This window comes from Strigops habroptila, chromosome 10 (genome assembly GCF_004027225.2).
Source record: "Strigops habroptila isolate Jane chromosome 10, bStrHab1.2.pri, whole genome shotgun sequence".
Taxonomy (NCBI): domain Eukaryota; kingdom Metazoa; phylum Chordata; class Aves; order Psittaciformes; family Psittacidae; genus Strigops; species Strigops habroptila.
In genome coordinates, this window is record NC_046359.1 from 32,364,472 (window position 1) to 32,385,345 (window position 20,874).

The following is a 20,874-nucleotide window of genomic DNA, read 5'->3' on the forward strand; positions in this document are numbered from 1 at the left end:
TGCTATTTTGCAGTGCTTCCTTCAGAGTTTTCTTCCTTGTAGAAGCTGTTTAGGAATTATTTCCTGTTCGCAGCCCTTTTATTACTTTGTGGCACTTCTCTTCCACAGGATGGATTTTACTTTGCTTTGGTTTGGCTTTTAAGATGCCAAAGCAATGTCATTCAAACCTTGGGGGCTGTTAGCAGCTGTAACAGAGGAGAACATAGAGGTAGCAATCAGACATTGCTTTCCCCTTCCAGCTACCCGTGGATTTCACAGTCCAGTCAACTAACACTGTTTGATCACTTCATGTGCTACATGTATTCAGCGTAAGAATTTTCTACATGCTCTGCAGCACTTAGTGATCAAAAGAAGTGAGATCCTCTGTTGTAGCACTGATAATAGGCTACTCTGCGCTGTGTATCTCAGCGCAGCATGCAGGGAAATTGTCAAATTGGTTCTGATTCTGAAAGATCTTCAAGGGGAAGAAAGGTAAGATAAAGGAAACTACAACCATTGAGGAAAATATACATAGTATTAAAGCTCGCCATAGGATGACTCTACACTTGATGATAAGGGAAAGAAAGCTGGCAATAGAACTTGCCTTTCTGCAGGGACCCCAAGCCCAGCCTGTGGTATATTGTAGCTCTGCTGTCTGGTAATAGCATAGCTATACTTCCTTGTGCGAGGTCTTTTCACTTCAGTTGTACATTCATCTCATAGAACAGTCATCACTTCTTTTTATTTCTTTGGGTTTTTTATTGTTTTACTTTTGCTTAACTACTTAGCAGGTACGAGTTGTTTCAGATAGCTAAGTTTCTGATGTGAGAATATGGTGTTTTCTTCATTTTACAAATAGGAAGCAAAAATATTCATCTAGGTCCGCTATTCAGATGCCCAGCTTTTAAATCACATGATGGGTTGGTTTTTTTTTTTCTTTCAGTTTTCTTCCATCTAAGTCTGTATGAATAATAAGTACTTAGCAGGCAAAATGAATTAGGAACAGGTTGTTTCCAATTGGAGACCCCAAAGCAAGAGAAGAAGGGTTAGGAAATAATTCTGGAACTACATTTGTATACAGGCAATCAGAACAATAAGGGAATGCAAAGTCTGCATTTAAACAGTGTTTACAAAGTAGTTTTTCAAGTGTTTGTGGTAGGCATCTGGAAATATTCAAGGTTGTAAAGGAAGTTTATCAAAGGCACGAATGGCATGTAGGTGTTCAGTTTTCATTAAAGCTCAATAGAAGCTGGGTGTTTAATACCATTTTTGGTTTTTAATAATTCCCTACAGGTTTTTAATATAAAAGGTTCTTTGACCCTGATTCTCAAAAATTTATTACTTGTGTTTTCATGAGCATGTGTTGATCATATGGCTATTAATCATTTGGCATGAATGCCTGCTTGAGAATTTGCTGATCTTTTCTTCTGGTCTCAGTTATACTTCCTACTGACTCTGACTTTGGTTTTGTTTCAGACACACACAAATTATCAGAAGAGTTCTGTGAAGCCTTTCTAAGCACAGAAATCAGTACCCTTAAACCAGCACAATTTCTGGTGTGGATTAGATTGTACTGATACCAAGGTGCTACTTGTTTGGGCTTTTTCCCTAGGAATATCTTTATATCTCTGGATGACTGTATCCAGTCCCAGGAACTCTATTTTAATCATCTTTATCTAAAAACACTATAAAAAAGTGGAAATTGAGCCTAATTTTCAAATCTCACTGTGCTCATCTGGAAACATATGTTGATGTATGTGTGGGAAGGAGCAGTGTTTGCCATTTTTTTGGGTAGCTGGAGCTCCCAGTGAGTATGCTATTCCTTAGGCTGGGAATACTGTATTTCAGGTACACAAGCTCAAGAGGTGTCTGCCTATGTGGAAAACAAGTGTGCAAGAGCAAAGTCCGGGCATATGAATTACCTTGGCCAGTAGCGAAAAGACTTTCTTTTCCTTCAGGATAGGCTCTGCTTGGTATTAACAGCATCTGTAGTCACATCAGCCCATCTATATTATCTCCGCACAACTGGGAATCCTTGGTGAAACACTAGCAAGGTCAAGACATTCCTGTGCAACATGCTGTTTTGACAGAAAGTACCACGTTAAGGACTGACTACTTGAATTGTTCTTTACTGCATATTTTCTTGGAAAAATTTAATTTTGTGTACTGTAGTAATGATGCTGAGTGGATAATAAGATGCAGCATGCTGTTGCTGCGGGCATACACCATATGTCTTCCACAACTATTGCATTTTAGGGGGCTGGTTGTTAGGGTAATTGTATCATCTCAGGAATTCATCATCAGAGTAACTTGAAATAATACAGCTATGATATAGAGCAGTGAGAATTCTGGTGTTTAAACAGGAAAACTGCAGTCTGAGAGCCAAAGTGTCAGAATTGTAGGTTTATAAATATTTCTACGTTTTCTGCTTGCTGACCTTTATGTATAAATCCAATTGCTATAACAGCACTTAAAGGAGACTGCGAGGTTAATTATTTTAAAGCAGAATGTGATACAAGTCATTATTTCATAGCAGTAAAGAGTAGTTACTTCTTCCTGCCCTGAAACACTGGGACAGCGAAGGCTTCTGTGATACCTTCTTTCCAGGCTTTTTGTTCTGTGGTTGCATATATGGCGTTTTGTGACATAAAAGATTGTTTTAAGTCATGTGTCACTTCTTCCACTTAGTGAGCCCCTTAGGTAGCTTCTATTTTCAGGTATGCCTCAGTTGTAAATTAGTGTGATGCTGAGCCCATATTTCACTTCCCTCTTTTAAGGGTCATTGGTTTAAGGCTGGAAGCTGCTTAATTTTTATACAGCAACATTTAAAAGTGCAGTAGCTCTGGTAGCATCTGTATGTATTTGCATCTGTAATATTGTTATAGTGACAGTGCTATTTCTTATATGTCAACCAGGGGCATCTGGTGAACAATGAATTTTTATTATTTCTGTATTGATTTAGAAAATCTAGAGAACTTAATGGCATGAAACTGGGGTCATTTAAAGGTTTATGAAATGATCTTGCAGCGCTTCTGAGTAAAATGCGAGAGCAAAATAAGTTGCAAATTCTCTCTCCATCTCTCTTTAACAAAATACATGAAATGACTGATTAACAATCCCAAAATTAGGGGAGGAAAGAAAAGATTTGTTGCTGTATATTTGTGATTAAAGATTTGTTTTTCAAGAGCCTAGTACTGTCTCTGGGAAGGATCTTGGTGTAGTTGAGAAAGGTGTGCTTGGGTTTGCACTTGGGTGGGCACGCACAGGTGCTACAGGAAATATTGGTATCATCTGTGGCTCTGCAGACAACATTTTTCCTCTCTGAATAGTATGAATAGTGGCTTAGTGTAGTGTTAGGCAGGATTCTCTGTGTCTAGGATTGCATTTCAAATTGATGTGGGCAAATGGGTACCACAGACCTGACTGTGCTTCTCACAGGAATCCAAGGGTCGCATTTGGATTCAAGCCAAGTAATGATATCCTTTAGGTTATCAAAAAACTTCCTGAATACAAGCATGTTGTGTAGTGGAGGCTCAAAAAGAGTAGTCAGCTATAGATAAAGTCTTATAGAGCACTTTGGAATTACATATTGACAGTTCGTCCCTGTAGGCCCACTTCTTGGGGACCAGGAGGCTATCAAGTAAAAGAGAAGAAATCTTTCTGTAAGCAGGTCCAATGATGGAGAAGCAGTCAAAATTGCTAGGAGACTGGCTTGAGAGGAAGGCCACTTTGCTGCCTGTTGCTCAGATTTTATATGAGGGTCATGAAATCAGTGTCACTTGCCCAGAGTATCACAACTCCAGCTGAAAAAAATCAAGCATTTAGTTTAAAATCACAGGATTTAACATGATTTTCAGTTCTTTCTATTAGCCTGCCAATGCAGTGGCCTGCAAGGCTTTGGGTTTTAAGCTTTTCTGTACAATTATCAGAACTAGAAGCTTGATTTAGAATGAAAAGTGGGATTTTATGAAAAGAGAAAAGGGCTATAAACTGAAGAGGGTAGATTTAGATTAGATAAAAGGAAGAAATTCTTCCCTGTGAGGGTGCTGAGGCCCTGGCACAGGGTGCCCAGAGCAGCTGTGGCTGCCCCATCCCTGGCAGTGTTCAAGGCCAGGTTGGACACAGGGGCTTGGAGCAACCTGCTCTAGTGGAAGGTGTCCCTGCCCATGGCAGGGGGTTGGAACTACATGGGCTTTAAGGTACCTTCCAATCCAAACTATTCTATGATAGGGTGATTCTTCTCATAATGTAAGGTCTACAGATCTGCGGATTTAAAAAATTAGCTAGTATCAGGAAAGTTGCAAATAAATGGTGAGAACTGGCAGGAAGAAACACTGGGATTCAGCCTCCTCGCTAGACAATCGGGAAAGGGAGAAGTTTGTTTTGCAGTTTTGTTGGTTTGTTTTGGGGTTTTTTTTCCTTCTGCACAGTAGGTACATATTTCCCAGCGAAAAGAAAGAGAAACCAAAACTTTCAAGCTTGTCACATGCCAGTCTATCAAAGACTGAATACCAGGTGGATGTACTATCAGATGTCAGCAAAACTCTTTGCTTCCTTGCTGAAGTGCCTGCCTATGACTGGTAACTGCCTGCTGGAGCTCCAATTGAGTTTTCAAGCCCCTCCTACGTTTTCTACAGTATGTCAACCACTGATATACTGAAAGCTATAATCTGTCCCTGAAAATGGTTACCTGTCTGAATTCATGAAGGGACACAAAACCTGACTGTAAGTACTCAAGATGAGGGATAACAGGAGAATGCCTGTTCCTATGGTGTGCTGTGCTGCAGTTAACTAAAAAGCAGAAATGTTTGATTGCTGTTGGTAGATATTAGGTTGAATATTTTATCACTTCTCATAGAGAAATGCAGTAACGAAAAACTAAAACATCATCTGTGATGTTAGATTAATGATATAAAGCTTGAAAGTATGAATTTTCATGAATTTTCTTACTTTCAAAGTATGAAAGTATGAAAACCCCATATCCAGAAAGTCAAGTCCTTTCACTGGGATAGAAAAGATGTATTCATTCAAAGAACTCTTCCCAGATGTTTTATATTTTCTGTGTCTTTCCACATGTTTCATCTGAAAGTTACTGAATGGTAGTAAGAAATATTGATGAATTATTAGACTAAAATATACATAGTTAATTAATCTTCGAGTTCAAATGTATCCTCTGTCATTATGTATCCCTCCCCTCACTTCCTGAAGCAAACAGTACAATTTTTACATATGCATTTCCTTACAGGATTCAGAAAACCATGATTATTTTAATTATTTTACATACATTCCTATAATATATATTATGGGTCTTCAGTTACATTTGAGTGAAAATTATGTCGCTTAAGAAAACTCAAGAAACTTATTCTTCAATAAAATCAAAGTAAACCTTCAGTTAGTTCTAAGACTTTGTTATCACATCCACCGGAAAGTTGTACCTCAGGGACTCTTGCTATAAGATGCAAGCTGGCACACTCAGATTGTTTTTCCTCTATTTGTTAACCTCTGGGAGTCATGGTATTATTACTTTTCTTTGAAAGTGGTTAAAGGTTGTAAGTATTATGAGCTTAGGTTGTCTGTGGTCTCTTCTAAAACTACTGTTGTGCCAAATTTGCGCAGGCTCATGTTTGACTGATTCCAGAATTATTACTACAGAGAGCTGTAAAACCTTGCTGATGCTATAGGAAATATCATTATTCTGGAGATATATGTATATTTTATACCAGCATAGGTTTTACTGCATTTGGAGTTGGCAGACCGGTAGCACTGAACTAGGGTCCAACAGGGAACAAATTGCACTGTCAGCTGCTGGCTTGATTTGCATTTCACATTTCTTGCTTGCTTCTTGGGTTCATCAGTATTCTTGGTGCTTCATCGGAAGCCCGTTAAAGCCAAGGTAGAAGTATTTAGAGCACACAGTTCATAAAACATGCTTGAAAATATTTCACTGGAGTTGCGAGACTGCAATAGTATCTGCCAGTACTTTGGAAGACAAAATGTTTTGAAATTAGTGGTATATACATACATGCATGTACACACACATCCATGCTGTCTGAGCAGTCAAAACTTCAGTTCTTTCCGAGTGCATTAGGCATGTAGGATTTGAGCTGAACACAGAATCCCAGACTGGTTTGGGTTGGAAGGAACCTTAAAGCTCATCCAGTTCCAACCCCTTCCCACGGGCAGGGACACCTTCCACTAGAGCAGGTTGCTCCAAGCCCCTGTGTCCAACCTGGCCTTGAACACTGCCAGGGATGGAGCAGCCACAGCTTCTCTGGGCAACCTGTGCCAGGGCCTCAGCACCCTCACAGGGAAGAATTTCTTCCTCATGTCTCATCCAAATCTCCCCTCCTTCAGGTTAAAGCCATTCCCCCTTGCCCTGTCCCTACAGGCCCTCATCAGAAGCCCCTCCTCAAATTTCCTGTTGGCCCCTTTAGGCACTGGGAGCTGCTCTAAGGTCTCCCCTTCAGGAGCCTTCTCTTCTCCAGGCTGAACCAGCCCAGCTCTCTCAGCCTGGCTCCAGAGCAGAGCTGCTCCAGCCCTCACAGCATCTCTGTGGCCTCCCCTGGACTCACTCCAACAGCTCCACATCTCTCTTGTGTTGTTGCTCCAGAGCTGGATGCAGGACTGCAGGGGGGGTCTCACCAGAGTGGAGCGGAGAGGGAGAATCCCCTCCCTCAACCTGCTGGTCATGCTGCTGGAGATGCAGCGCAGGACATGGTTGGTGTATAAAAACATGTATATTAAAAAAAGGTGTATGTAAAAAACATTTATAAAAACACGTAGTTCATGTTTTTATCCAACTGCTTTGAAGCCATTAACACCTTTATCCTTACCCTGTGAGCTTGGACTCCTACAAGTGGCTGGATAGCAGAGGTTAAACTGTAGGCAAAGCCTACATTGCATGTTGTGGTAACTGTAGGTGTACTTTAGGCACCACCAAATGAGCTTCTTTGTCCATGCAGGTACACTGGCCTCAGAAATAGGAGAGGTATGTAGCCAAAGCACCTCCAAACCAAAAGTTTAGCTTTTCTGAAGAGCTGCTGGTTGGGATTCAAAGTGTCATGTAAGGGAATTGGAGGCCCTTGCACTGCTTTGTCCCAGGAAGCAGTGGTGGTGATGTGATGGTTGGGGCAATATTCATAGCACCTTCTCATTTGAAGTTCAAAATAATTTGCAGAGACAGAGAACAACATTTACGCTACTTCTTGAGGTGCTTCAGTCTTCTGAAGGTGTGTCGTTTCTTCTGGCCGCTCTTGGAAATAATATAGGAGAGTCTCCAGTCTCCTACATGTCTCCACTCTGTTATTGTGGCCTTCCCATTTCAGATTAGGTAAAGGCACAGCAGGAAAAGGAATTTATTTCATTGTTATGTTCTCTCACAACTGCGTGACACTGAAGGAAAATTAAACAGAGGCTAAGAACCATGAACAGTGTAGTGGACTTCAATGGGCCTTGTGTACAGAGCTGATTTTATCAGGGGAGCTTTGGAATGGTCATTTTTGCTAGTGGGCAAATATAACCTCTTAGAATTATGAGCCTGAAATGCTGTGCTATTTCAGGTCACTGGCAAAGATATAACATCATTCAAAAGTAATGTTGAGTTATTGCGGTACTTATTAATGCACAAATATTTCTATAGTTGCCCATCACGAGGGTGCTGAAGAGGGAACCTCTCATTCAGCATATGTCTGAGGCTGTTTCTGATAGGAACAAGATTGTTATGAATGAACAAGTGATAAAGGAACATTTATACTATTGTACTATGCAACTGAGGCTGGCAAAGTGGAAATAGTAATTTAGTATGCTTCAGTTTTATCAGTCTCTTCCCTGTCCGTACTGCCATGATCCACAAAACCTGCATGTGCACATGGTCTTCACCAATGACAAAGAAAAATTATGCAACTTACATTATCTTGCAGTGAAGGAGGAGTACAGTGAGTCAAACTACTGCATGATTATGCAAGGACTTAAAAGAAAAACACTTTCTACATACAGAGATGCTTACTGCAACTGAGCTGATACATGGTGACTGTCAGGTCTTTGCATCGTATTTTATTTTACTAGGACAAGTTTCTTCACAGAGGGGGTGATCAGGCATTGGAACAGGCTTCCCAGGAAAGTGGTGGAATCACCATCCCTGCAAGTGTTCAAAACCTGTGTAGACAAGGCCCTTAGTGACATGGTTTAATGGTGGCCTTGGCAGTGCTGGGGGAACAGTTGGACTTGATGATCTCGAAGGTCTTTTCCAGCCTAGTTGAATCTATGATTTTGTGGCTCTAAAGGGCTGTGCACAATGGGGTTGTGGTCCATAGCATGTTTAGCATGATGTTCAGAAGTTAGACTTAAATATGGATGTAATCATAAGGAAGACTTGAACTTTAAACACAGATTTGCTTCCTTGTTTTATGGGAGGTTGTATAAATGCCCACAAGTGCTGAAGAAGTGTGAAAAAATGAATTGGATCCTTTAAAAATAGAGGTTTGCATGTTCTCACCTACACTAATGTATTAGAAATAGGCTCCCCAAAAATCACTATAGTATGTTATCAACTATGAGGGTGATACTGTTTGCTATTGAAGCTGCATGCATGGTGTCTGTGCACAGTGTTTCTGTACAAATGTAGGGAACTCACGGAAACTTGCTTTTTTTTCACTAAATACACATATATGTGTATCAAGCAAGGCTAAAGCTCTGCCTACAGGTCTGTGAAGGATTCATTTTACTTGCCCATACCTGGCCATTTACAAATGGTAACTTGGTTAATGATTGCAGCTTCACATTCTCTTATTCTGGAAAAGCTGCTGATATATTTGCCTTTTATGCTGCTTGTCGTTTGCACTGAGAGGTGTTTTTCCTTTCCGTGTAATTTTTTGATCTAAAATAATGTATGCATATACATATATATATAGCAAATAGGAAAGCAGGTATGTAAAGTGAAGGTTATGAATAGTATGATTATGAATCACTGTAAAATTAGGCAGCTTTTTTTAATCCACAAAGTCTTTGATTTCTTGAAAGTACTGTGAAAAGGCATATATGCCATTATCATTACATGCTGATTTTCTGCATTTCATAAATTAGTAAAGGAGGAGATTGCTTTAGAGCTGGGCCAATGTTGTATTTCTTTGTACACATTTCTGTATGAAGAGAGTAAACTGTGAATGAAGCAGGTGATGCAAATAAGCTACTGCATCCATGAGAGAAAATGGGTGAAATGTATTCTGATTCATAGTTGAACCAGTTGAACTAAAACAGAGCTAGAGTTTCTCTCCCAAGATAACTGGGAGATAACTCCCATGAGAGGTAAAAGAAGGTGAACATGTGCTGCATGAGGTGGACCCCTTCTTGACATCTTATAGTCACAGAAAAGTAGGACCTGCAAATAGAGAAATATTAGAATAATCCTTAAGGAAAAGAGAGGAACTTCTAGAACATTATTTAAGCAACTGAGCAAATGAAAATCCTTTTCAGAGTATTTCATTTCAGAATGATCGTAGCTGAAGAGAAAGCGTAGCGCCAAAATGTTGAGGGATTTTCTCCAAAGGTGTTCAGCAGCTGCTCAGCTGTGTAAGTGGAATATACAAGCACTATTGGAGAATGAAGTCAGGTATTTAAGCAGAGAATAAAATGAAGTGGAAGAACTCCTGAGATCTTCACTTGGGAGACTTCCAGAGATGAGGAGCTGCAGGATGCACTTACTACAGGGAGCGATGCCAGGGTGGAAAGAGGGAGCAGACACAAAGGCTGTGCAGTAAAGGTGAACCCGGTTCTGGAAAGATTGACATGAATGACCAGGAGGCACAAACTAAAACGTTTCACTGTGTTTCAGCTGGTTGTGTAAAAACTTTAAGAAGCTTTTTAAGAAGGATGCAGCAGTACCAATGATATGAAATTCCACATAGAATTGCCACTTACTGTGCACAAACCCCGTATCTCATAGTGTGGAGTGTTTTTTGTTTGTTTTTTTTTTCTCTTCATTTAATAAATATCCTTATTCAGGAATGGAATTGATTTTATAGGAGGAGAAAAGAATTACAAAGCCCTGAAGTTACAGCTGTAATAGACATTAAGGAGTTTGTTGAAATATAACTGTGGGGACTGCGGGGAGTCAGGGCCGGGAGGGTGCGGGCAGGGCACGCGCTGTTCCCGCCAGCGGGGGCGTGCGTCAGGGGCGTTAGTCGGTGGGAGGGGGAGAGGGAGGGAGGGGCGGCCATGAGGGGAGGTCGTGAGGGGAGAGCAGGGGCGGCCATGGGATGTGAGGGGCGGCCGTGAAGGGAGATCTTCAGGGGAGATGGGGCTGGCCAGGAGGGATAGCGGCAGCAGCTATATGGTGTCGGCTACTATGGGGAGGGGAAGATGGGGGGTGGCTGTGGGTGGAGATCATGAGGGGAGATCAGTTTGCCCTCGGTGACATGGTTTAGTGGTGGGCTTGGCAGTGCTGGGAGAACGGTTGGACTTGATCTCAAAGGTCTTTTCCAACCTAGTTGATCCTGCGATTCTATGGAATGTCGTATTAGAGTGAACATCTTAATTATTAAAAGCCAATACAAATGAAAACATGCCAATATCACAATAATCTGGAAAATCTACAGCCTTGGTCCTGAGTGTAAATGTGTGTGGGAAGTCCCCTTAGCCCTGGATGCGCTCAGATACAGGAGTATACAGGCAAATCCCAGCAAATAAATCCATGTCTCAGTCTGTGGTGATCTCTTCATTAGAAAAAAAATTTCCTCCTTTGTTATCACTTGTGAAGACTCTGAGAATAAATGAGTTTTGGGGAAAGGAGATGCAGGGCTGGGCCTTGGCGTCTATAACCAGAAAATCCTCACACCTCTTCCAGGTGACACTGCAAAGCTTTCCATTTTGAAAGCCGAAAAGGAAAAGTAGTGTTTAATCCTCATGGAGGTGGGGAAGGGGATAGAGGAAAAAAACCTATGTTTTTTTTCTCCCCCCCCTCCTCATCTTGGTCTGAATCTCTTGGAAAAGGAGAGAGCCCCATTTGGTGAAATAACTCATTTGGAATATCAATTCTCCATCAAAGAGACGTCCCAGACGTACCGATCTGTCAAGAGGCTTGTCAGTGCCACATGCAAGCCTTCAGAAGTTACCTCTGAAGAGGGAAGATGTTAGAAATCTTTCACACACTGTCTCCATTTCTTGCTGAAACAACTCTTAATTAGTTCTTTTTCTTCTTCTTTTTCTTTTTTTTTTTTTCTTTAAATATGCAGCACCAGGGAAAAATTGGAGTTAAATTTAATGTTGGAACTGATGACATCTCAATTGAAGAGATCAACGCAATCATTAATGATGGAAAATACCATGTAGTACGGTTCACAAGAAGTGGTGGCAATGCCACATTACAGGTGGACAACTGGCCAGTTATCGAACGCTACCCAGCAGGTAAGGGCTTACACAAACACTTGTGAGTAAGAGGGTGGGGGGTTGCCTGGAGTTTGGCTCATTTTGCTTCTCTTCTAGTGCGTCAGCTCCTCCACAATGTCTTACTAGCTAATTAAGTAGTTAGAGTCCTGAGCAATATGCAGTTTATGATGATGGCATTTCCTAAGTGAGTTTAAAAGCACAGATTCAAGTTATTACTGGAAGTGGAAAAATACAGTTATCAAGGCATGAAATAGTGGCTGTGTTTCTTGTTTCATTTGTTTTTATTGGATGATTGTTGTAAGGGGGGGAAAAAAGGCTTTGACAAAAGCTAATCAGTAAAGTGACTCCCAAATCGATCTCCAAGTGATGGGGATTTTACTGAATTTACTGAGGAAAAGGTTGTCTGTGTTCTTTTAATTACAAGTTGATATTAAAGCAGTCTGAAGCTTATGAATTTAGCAGAAGCATTCCAGCAGGCATAACAATCCCTGGAGACATGCAAGGCCAGGCTGGATGTGGTTCTGGGCAACCTGATCTGGTTGAAGATGTCCCTGCTTATGGCAGAGGGTTGGACTAGATGACCTTTGAAAGGTCCCTTCCAACCCAAACTATTCGATGATTCTATAACCAAAAGATGTATCAGTTATCAATTGTACAGCCAACCAAATTAAGATGCCTTCACAAACTACAGGGTATTACTCATGTAAGTGATGCTGGTTACTTGAACAGCACCACTTGTGTGAATACAGAGTTGCCTTGATTGGACCCATATTTACTTCTATGCAAATGCCATGCACTGAAGACTACTGTGTTACTAAAATTTTATTCATTTTTTAAGGGCGTCAGGTTTTTCAGACATGCAGTCCCTTTCTTATTGAATAGGACTACTGAGCCATTCATGGTAACTTACAAATCCGCATGTTCTCTGTTAACAGTTGGTGTGTGTTTTTATATGAGTAAACAAAAGGTAGCAAATCCAGAGATGTAAGTGAAAGATATTCTGGTTTGCATATTTTGCTACTACATAAATGACAGCTCTGATTTATCTGTTCGTAAGTAGAAAATTCTTCATTTTGGGGGCAGAGTGATGCAGGAGGGTATTTTTCACTGATAAGGAATACAGAAGCCATTTCCTGTACTGATTATTAGTATTTAGTTGGGGTTTGGGTTTTTTGGGGGGAGGTTGAGTTGTAGTCCAGCTGTTCACCTGACTTTATAAAAAAATAAAAATAATTAAATAAAAAAAATCCACAGGTGAAATATAATGCTTCAGATAATTTCTTGGAGATACTTTAGAATTTAAAATACAAATGAAAGTATGCATCACAAATGGAATTCTGTATAGCAGGAGTTGTTAAAAAACCCACCTCTGTGCTAATGTGTTATGAATGAGTGACAGTTCTGGCAGTTACAAACAATTACTGTCTTCAAGTCAGGTGCATTTCTAAGAGGGCATAAACTCTTGAAGAAAAGAGGGATACTGAATGAAATATGTCCTGTGCTCTTGCAGATATTCCTGTTTCCCACATGTTCCCCTTATTTTCTAACTTTTTGCAATGTTAGGTAAATGGTAGCTGAAATAAGATGGTAGAAGCCGGGCAGATGTGTATCCTGGTTTGTGCTCAAGATCTGTGTAGCAGAAAGGGAAAAATAAGGTTTGGGGTGATTTTTTTGTTTCTTACCTAAATGATGAGCATGAAAATATTTCTCTTTTTCATTTCTATTCTGTTTCTTCCTGAAAATACAAAGTGGCTGGAACAAGGACAAACTGCAGCTGAGTTGTGAAGATAGTGACACACAGAATTTGTTTATACTGAACATAGGTCAGTTTAGGAAATAGAGTGATTTCTTTGGGATGGGATTAGTGGAGGGGATGTTTTCTTTGAAAAAGCGAAATGCCACATTAGAGCTTCTTGAGCTTCCTTTAGCAATCGATGCACAAGCCTCATTTCAAGGCATTTTCAGTGGCTTCATCAGCCAGTGTACAGAATCCCTTCACTTGCTTTATTGCTGGATCTTCCAAGACTGCTGTTGGCCTTTAATTTTCTTTGCATTTCCCATAGTAATATTTTATGGCTCTTGTATGCCATAGCATTGCTTTTGAAATCCACCCTCCCCCTTTTCTCCTTCTGTCTCTTCTCCCTCCCCAGCACAAAAGCACTCAGCCACACCTTTCTCTTATGTTTTCATGTTGCTCCATCAGGTTTCGCACTCTTCATTTAAACCCTTTTTAAACACTAGTTTACACACAGAATGGTATTGATGTACCTTTTGGAAAAGATGCAGGCTTGTCCTGAAGACTCTGCTGCCTTTGAGCAAGGTTGATACTGCTTTGAAGATAATAATAGCACCCTGTTCAAAGCTACCACTGTCATTCCTGTTCTAAAGGTAGTATTTCTAAAAGTGACTTCTTAAGGATATCAAACGGCACAGTTTGGCCAGTGTTGCTGCACGCAATTTAGATGTGCTTCTGCTGTTTAGGGAGCAACAGTAGTACCGGGCAGTACTGGTTAACCAGCTTACTTGCTCTTTGCTCATGTTTTGGATGGAGAATGCATTGCAGTTGTACACTATGCACCAAATCTGACCCTGTTTGCATGAGTGAAACCTCATTTGCTTCCATTTCAGTGCTAGAAAGAATATTTTTTCCTTTGTGCCTGTTTTCTGTATAATTTCTTAATGTGCCTGTGCCACTGTACCTAAGCACAGACTTACCTCTCCTACTCCTGGGGTTTTTTTAATTAAGAGAAACGAGATCAGCAGCTTCAGTAAGAAGTTTGCTATTCTTAAACATGCTGGATTTCGTTTTTCCAATAATATAATAATATAAAAAAAAACCCAGTTGATTGTCTAAAGCATACCAGCTGATCATTTATTCTGTCTTTACAAGGAACAGTTGTGCTCTGAATTACATTTCTGGTTGGAGTGTCTAACTAAAAGACATTGCTTCTTTGTGATTGGTGATTTTCTGGTCATAGGCTCAGGATTTCCAAGTTTCATTGCCTGTGCAGCCTTTGTATAGCCCCATCTAACTCCTGTAGGTAAGGGCACCCAAGGCCCAGTAACAGTCAGTGCTGTATCACTTGCTGGGAGGGTGCTGTGGGCACCCCTGTTGACACTCACAGCTGAGCACCTTTTGAAAAAGAGCTGATTGCCACAAGTCTGTGTGGAGTTCCTAGGGACTTTGAACTCAGCCCTGGGTCTCAGGAGCTGTCAAGAGTTCAGTGCTCCTGCAAAAGGTTTTCTAGCTGGTGTAGCACACATGATTCCCTAATACTGCTTTATGAGCAGTCAGAGAGGTAGTCACCTTGCAGAAAGTATCATATAGCAATGCTTCATAGGGTTTCCTTGGTTGCTTTGTGTGTTTTATTCTAGAGCTGCATAAAATGCAGAAATGACTCTGGAAGACAAATAGGATCTAGCATGTTTCTCTTGTACATCGTTCTCCATCCCACTAGGCTCGAGTGTCATGTTTTCTCTGGGACAATGCGCCTTCACTTTGTATCTGAGTAGATGTGAAAGGAGAGAGTTGTAAAAGGAAAAGAGGTGGAGGTGGCCAGTGGTAGAGGATGATCATCCTTGTGAAGGTGGCTGGTTATTTTTAGGAATATAGTGGGGGGGAATGTGTGTTAGTCCTAGACAATGTGAAGGTTTTGGTGTCCTGAAGTAGCCAGATGATTTTCAGAAACAGGAGGTTTAGGTTTAGTTTTGTATGTTCTTCCAGACTCCCATCAAAGTTTGTTTTTTTTTTTTTACTCCACAGTTTCTCTCTTGCCATTTCTGCAGGTGCATTGCTAAAGCAATGAGGATGCACTCTGCAATTTCTGCCTTTTATTAAATGTTTGTCCTGTTTTCTCACTTCCGCACTGTGATTGAGAATGGCATATTGTAGTTTTTTGATAGCTAAGATGCCCAGTTCTGTACTGGATTTGTATATTCCATCTTTCATAACTAAATTCAGGGTTATGTCTCTTTACTGAATTATTGTCATCCTTCTGCACCTTCCCAGAGAGCTTTAATATTTCACCTTGGTCTCTTTTTCAGATAGCGATTTCCCATTAGCTTTCCTGGATGCAGCCTAATTTCTGATCCATATTAACAGCAAACTGCTGACTCTGCAGTCAGAGTTCCTAATCAATACGCTAACCCCATTTTCCATGCAGATCATTTCTATTACTTATGGGTCTGCCTCACAACAGTTGTTACTGCACCATAGCAGCAACTCCAGCTACTACTGTGAGCAGATTTCTGTTGTAACTTCAGTTAGGTAGTAATTCCACACTGAAATGTAGATTTGCTAAGAATGCATTTCTGGTAGGAAACCAAAGGACTTGTTAATTTGAGTCAAATTGAATGGAAAATTATGGCCAAAAGACAAAAGAAAATAATAGGAAATCTGTTTTGGTAATGTTAATTTCAGTATTTTCTTAATAAAATGTTCTGACTCTTCATGTCAAGATTGTCCAGTGTTTCTGGGGGGATCTGGGTAATCTGAGAACAAAGCATCTCATTTAATTTGAAATAACCTTTTCTTCCTTACCTGAAAGAAAATCTGTTTCAAATCAAATCAAGGGGCATGGGGAGGGATATATATATTAAAAAAATCTAATCTTTCTCACAGCAGTGCTCATAACTGTATCTCTTTAATGAGAAAAATTATTTTCTCCATTTTCTAATTTCCCTTCCTTAGTAGCGAAGGGTGTGCATTTTGCTAGCCTGGGAAAGTGTATCAGAGCAAGCTAGATGACTGTCTAAAGCCACAATAATCACCATTTATTGTGAAGGATTTTCAGAATCACTCTTCTGCGAATAACTCTATACTTTCTGCAGTCAAAGGGAGTTTTCCCAATGCTGATTCTTTTAAGAAACACGGCGCAACCAGTCGTTTTACCAGTGGGAACCTACTCTTCAGAACTTCCATCATAAATCAGACTGATGCAGAATTTGATTGGGTATGAGATGATCTGTTAGATATTGGCCAACTTGTCTATATTTTCAGAGCTGTTCAGACACTGGGAATATTCAGCGTTTCCTAGGATCCTGCAGCAGTCTGGAAGATACAGTCTGATGTAGGCAGATATCTAAAATGAAGTCTTTCCTGGATCTCTGGTCAGCCTTAGAACAGCATAGCTTACTGGCAGCTGTCCTCATGTACCCCATGGGTCAGCAGATGTTGTCAGGGATGTGTCTGACAGACCTAGATCTGACAGCATAAGCATCTCACACATGTTCTTCACACAAAAGAGATTGTCCAAAACACTGCCAGACTAGTGGAACAGATGTATCTCTGTGACTGGGGAGTATAAATTATGATTGAGCATCCACACCGAAGAAGAACCTGTGTAAGAGTCCATGTATGTTGGCGAAAGATCAAACTGCAAGCTGACATTACGGTTGGTGCCAAGTACCTCTGCAATATGGCAATTGGCAATTGAAGCTTTTCAGACTTCCATATAATACAGAATAATTCTGCTCTGGGTTTTGGTTTTGATTTTTTTTTTTTAATTTATTTTTTTATTTTGCTTTATCACATAAACATCTAAGGGCACACATGTTGTCTCAGGGATTTTTTCTGGATCTGTGGGCTAAAGGCTGCTATTGCAGAACATCCAAGGGCTACGGGAAGTGGGCATCTCATTTAGATGCTTCTCCTGGTCCTGTGTTCTGGAAAATAGACAAAGCTTATGCCATTCTTTTCATGGCATACACCTGACTTCAAGTTAAGTGCTAAATGACAATTATTACCATGTTCCTGTTTAGGATAAGTGCTATCCATTTGGTTTGGTTTTGTGTGTTCAAACTGCCCATAAAATTAATAGGAGACATTTGTGTCCGTACATTTGTTTCTCCAGACGATTAGTATTTCCCAAGCTATCCATGTAGTTGTCTAACTTGCATGCCATTGGCTTAGAAATACCTTCCAAATTCAAGCCCCTACAGCCATCAAAGATCTGTTTCTCACTCATAAGTGTGGTGGCCAGGAGAGATCTCAAGCTCCTTCACAAACATAGAATCATAGAATCACAGACTGGTTTGGTTTGGAAAGGACCTTGGAGCTCATCCAGTTCCAACCCACCACCACCACAGGCAGGGACACCTTCCACTGGACCAGGTTGTTCAAAGCCCTGTCCATATCTCTGAATATTCTGATAAAATGGGTAGACAGCCTATTATTAGCACATCCATGCAAAATCATAATGGTCAAGGTGAGTGAGGTAGGAACCTAAAAAGGAAATGGTCACCCAGTATTTGCCTTGCCTTGCATTTGCCATAGGTTAATATTTTAAACCTCCCTGGCCACTGGTGTTAGGACATGGGTCTTTAAGGGTTTTTTTTCCATGCTGAAATAATATCAGCCTTCTGACTCCTATTTCCTTACTTCTCCAGCAACATGTTGACTTTACCTTTTTCCTCACGTGGTTCCTTCTTTGGTTAAAAGAATACATTTTGGTGTTCTCTCATGTACTTTGCTATAGTCAGAGTTTTGACACTTCTGCACTCAGATCTGTCACTTTGGTAAGTCAGTCCTGAGGGTGGACACAGACGATATGAAGAATGTTTTATTCTGATGAGCTGTGAAGCTCACAAACTTGAATCAGTCTCTCATTCCTTGGTGGGAGCAATGCTTCCAAAGACAAAATAAAAACTACCTTTCTGCACAGGAGGGAAATGCAATGGAAAACATTTCAGTTTTGTTCACAGCAATTAAGTTTATGTGAAACAGATACTGCCCAATATTTCCTGTTTTATATGTCATTTTCCTGCTGTGAGAATATAGCAGTGCCAATGAAACAAGGACATGTCATAATACTTTACATCCCTTGGAGATAACGGTGTTTGGAAAGAACAGGAGGACTTCTCAGGACCTCTCCATCTGGGAATATGTAGAAGATGAATTATACCGTGCAAGTGAATGTTTTAGGTATACATTTATGTCATGCATAGAAATTCAAGCTATAGATATGGGCCTAAAATATGTAGTCCATGGAATTAGTAAGCAGAGAAAGGGAAAAATACCAGCTAAGTCAGTAGTTCCTTGGTTACCAAGTAATGTCTCATCCTCCCAGGTTTGGAAAGCAAAACTCATCGGTGTTCTTCATGGCCTTTAATGTGTCCATGGAGTCGTATGTCCCTGGGGTTCTGTTTATACTAAGGTCTCAGTCCGGGAATGTCTGCTGGTAACTATTTTAGTTAAACTTACTCTGGTTTGATGGGACATAATTGGGGATAAATATGAATGAGTTAACATAGACTTTTTTATTTGCACGACGTCTTTGACAAAGTTCCTTATGTGAAAATATTCAGGAAGAAATTACACTACCCTGTTGATAAAGGCAGAATTCTTTCATGGATTAGACTGTCTTAGGGAGAACAGAGCCATCGATTCCCATCTAATGAAAATCATTGGAGTAAGTCCATTGATTTTCAGTGGAAATATGATCATTTAAACCTTAAATTATATATTAATTACATTGATTTTAAAAAAGAAGAAGTTAGAAACCATACATACTGGCTGTAGATTTCAAGATTAGGATGACAAAGATAAGTGAATGAAGAATTAGAAGAAAAAAACATGCTTTCTTTGACAGGCAATAAAAAAAACCTAAAGGAAGAAAAGAAAGATATTTTAAAACACAACCATTTAACCCCCCTGAATTTTTACATTTATAAAATTTAAAAAAGAAAAATTCAACCTCTTGCATAATTTATTTGCCTTTTTTTTTTTTTTTTGAGTGAGAGATTTTGTAAATCTTCATTAACTTAAACAGTGTTTTAATCAATCAAAGCATTTTTCGTTTTGTCCCAAAGTTAGAAGATCAACTTTCGCTATTGGCTAGGCATCATAACAGTAAAAGAAGAGTTGATCTATGAGAAATAATGCACACAGGTAAGGGTAATTTGAATATTTATAGAGAATACATCATCATAGCCTTTCTTTTGAGGCTTCTTCATTTTAAATTCATTTCTCAAGAAACACATGTGGCTGGAAATGGACAATAACCAGAACACTAGAACCTCCTGTAGAGACATATGAAGACATTAATGCTGAAAGTAATTTCCAGTGATACATTCTAAGATCTCATTTTCCCTTTTCATAGCTCAAAACTGGATGGCTCAATACTATTCTGCAGCTGACTAGTATACCCACTGAACATCTTTCCTCATTAGTTCTGTGGTGTAATATCCCAGTTTATTGCAAAAAAATGGTGTGACTAGTCCTATACCTGAAGTATGTGACCTGCATTTTGTGGTATAAGCTTTAGTGTCACTTCTGTTAACTTAGAACGGCTCAGTTCCTTTTGACTGATACCTGCAGCCTTTCAAAGTTACCAAAATGTCTCGGTTTATGTCATCTGCAGATTTCACTGTCTGGTCAACGGTTTATACTGAGATCCGTGAAGAAAACACCAAAGATTGGTCCCGGAACTCATCTTGGATACTTTCTTAGGAGTTCTACCATGGTAGTTTTCCTGTGGGGAAAACCACTGATTTTCCTTACATACTTGCAGTCATCTCAGCAGTCGTTCTTATGACATAGTCTAACACAGTTTCAGAATTCACCATGAAACTCATCTTGTTAACTTAACATAGAACTCAGCAGTTAGTTTATTATGTTTGCTTGACTTGAACACATGTAGATCTTCCAGCCATTCAACTAGATGGCATCAGCTCTCCAAAATACTTGGAGAGCTTTGATAGGTCTGACTGACCTACTATCTCTTGAGGATTTTTAGTTTTCAGATATAGGTAATATAGTGGGGAACAGTGGTATAGTTGACACATTGGCAGGTCTGAATATGACAAGTAATGAGTGTTTGTCATCTGTAGGAATGATTCACCAAGAAGCTGAAGATGACAATAAAGTGAAAGTATTAGGAAGGAGATGGCTCCAGTGCACTAGGTAGTTCCTGGAAGGGGCTTGCAGCCTGGGAAATGTAGCACCTTGAGCGTGACCCGAAACAAGCAGCCGCTGTATTCAGAAGCCTGTCAGTAGATACAGGATGTTCTGTCTGTCTCTACATGAGAGAGAGAAAGGAGAGGAAAAATTCCTTGTTCAGTACTATCCCTCTTGTCTTTTTTTGTTCAGTTCTTCACTGTATGTTTTTTTTATACTCTGTTTTCCACAGTTAATCAACGATTTGCTACGTGGCATCATATCCAGTGCTTTGCTGAAATCCAGATAAATTAGATATACTCCATTTCCTTCATCTAGAAAATCAGTTAACTTACCAAATACAGCTGTTAGATTAGTCTAACATGATTTGGTAGAGTTTTGCATTTTATCTCATTTTCCAATTGCTTCCATGTTTTTAATTCTTTGCTTTCAAATTTATTTTAAAGCACCGTGTACAGATAAGGTCAAACTAAATGCTTTGACTGGATGGCTTTTTTCCCCTTCTCCTGTAAAGCTATTACATTTTCTGTTCTGTAATGCAAGAAGTAGCAAAAAGTACAAAAGTACAAAAACTTGTACTTTCAGCTTGTTATTTTTAAGTTCTGGGATAGACATCA

General features: G+C 39.9%; 1 protein-coding gene across 39 annotated transcripts in view; it reads left to right on the plus strand.

Annotated features, from left to right (window-relative positions):
• The window catches only part of NRXN1 (neurexin 1), a 676,494-nt gene that overhangs the window by 542,105 nt on the left and 113,515 nt on the right, over positions 1-20,874 (plus strand). For all 39 annotated transcript variants that reach the window (XM_030499078.1, XM_030499116.1, XM_030499117.1 and 36 more), the window contains one exon: positions 11,208-11,379. In XM_030499078.1, the coding sequence (XP_030354938.1) occupies positions 11,208-11,379 (172 nt within the window). The remainder of the gene's footprint in view (positions 1-11,207; positions 11,380-20,874) is intronic.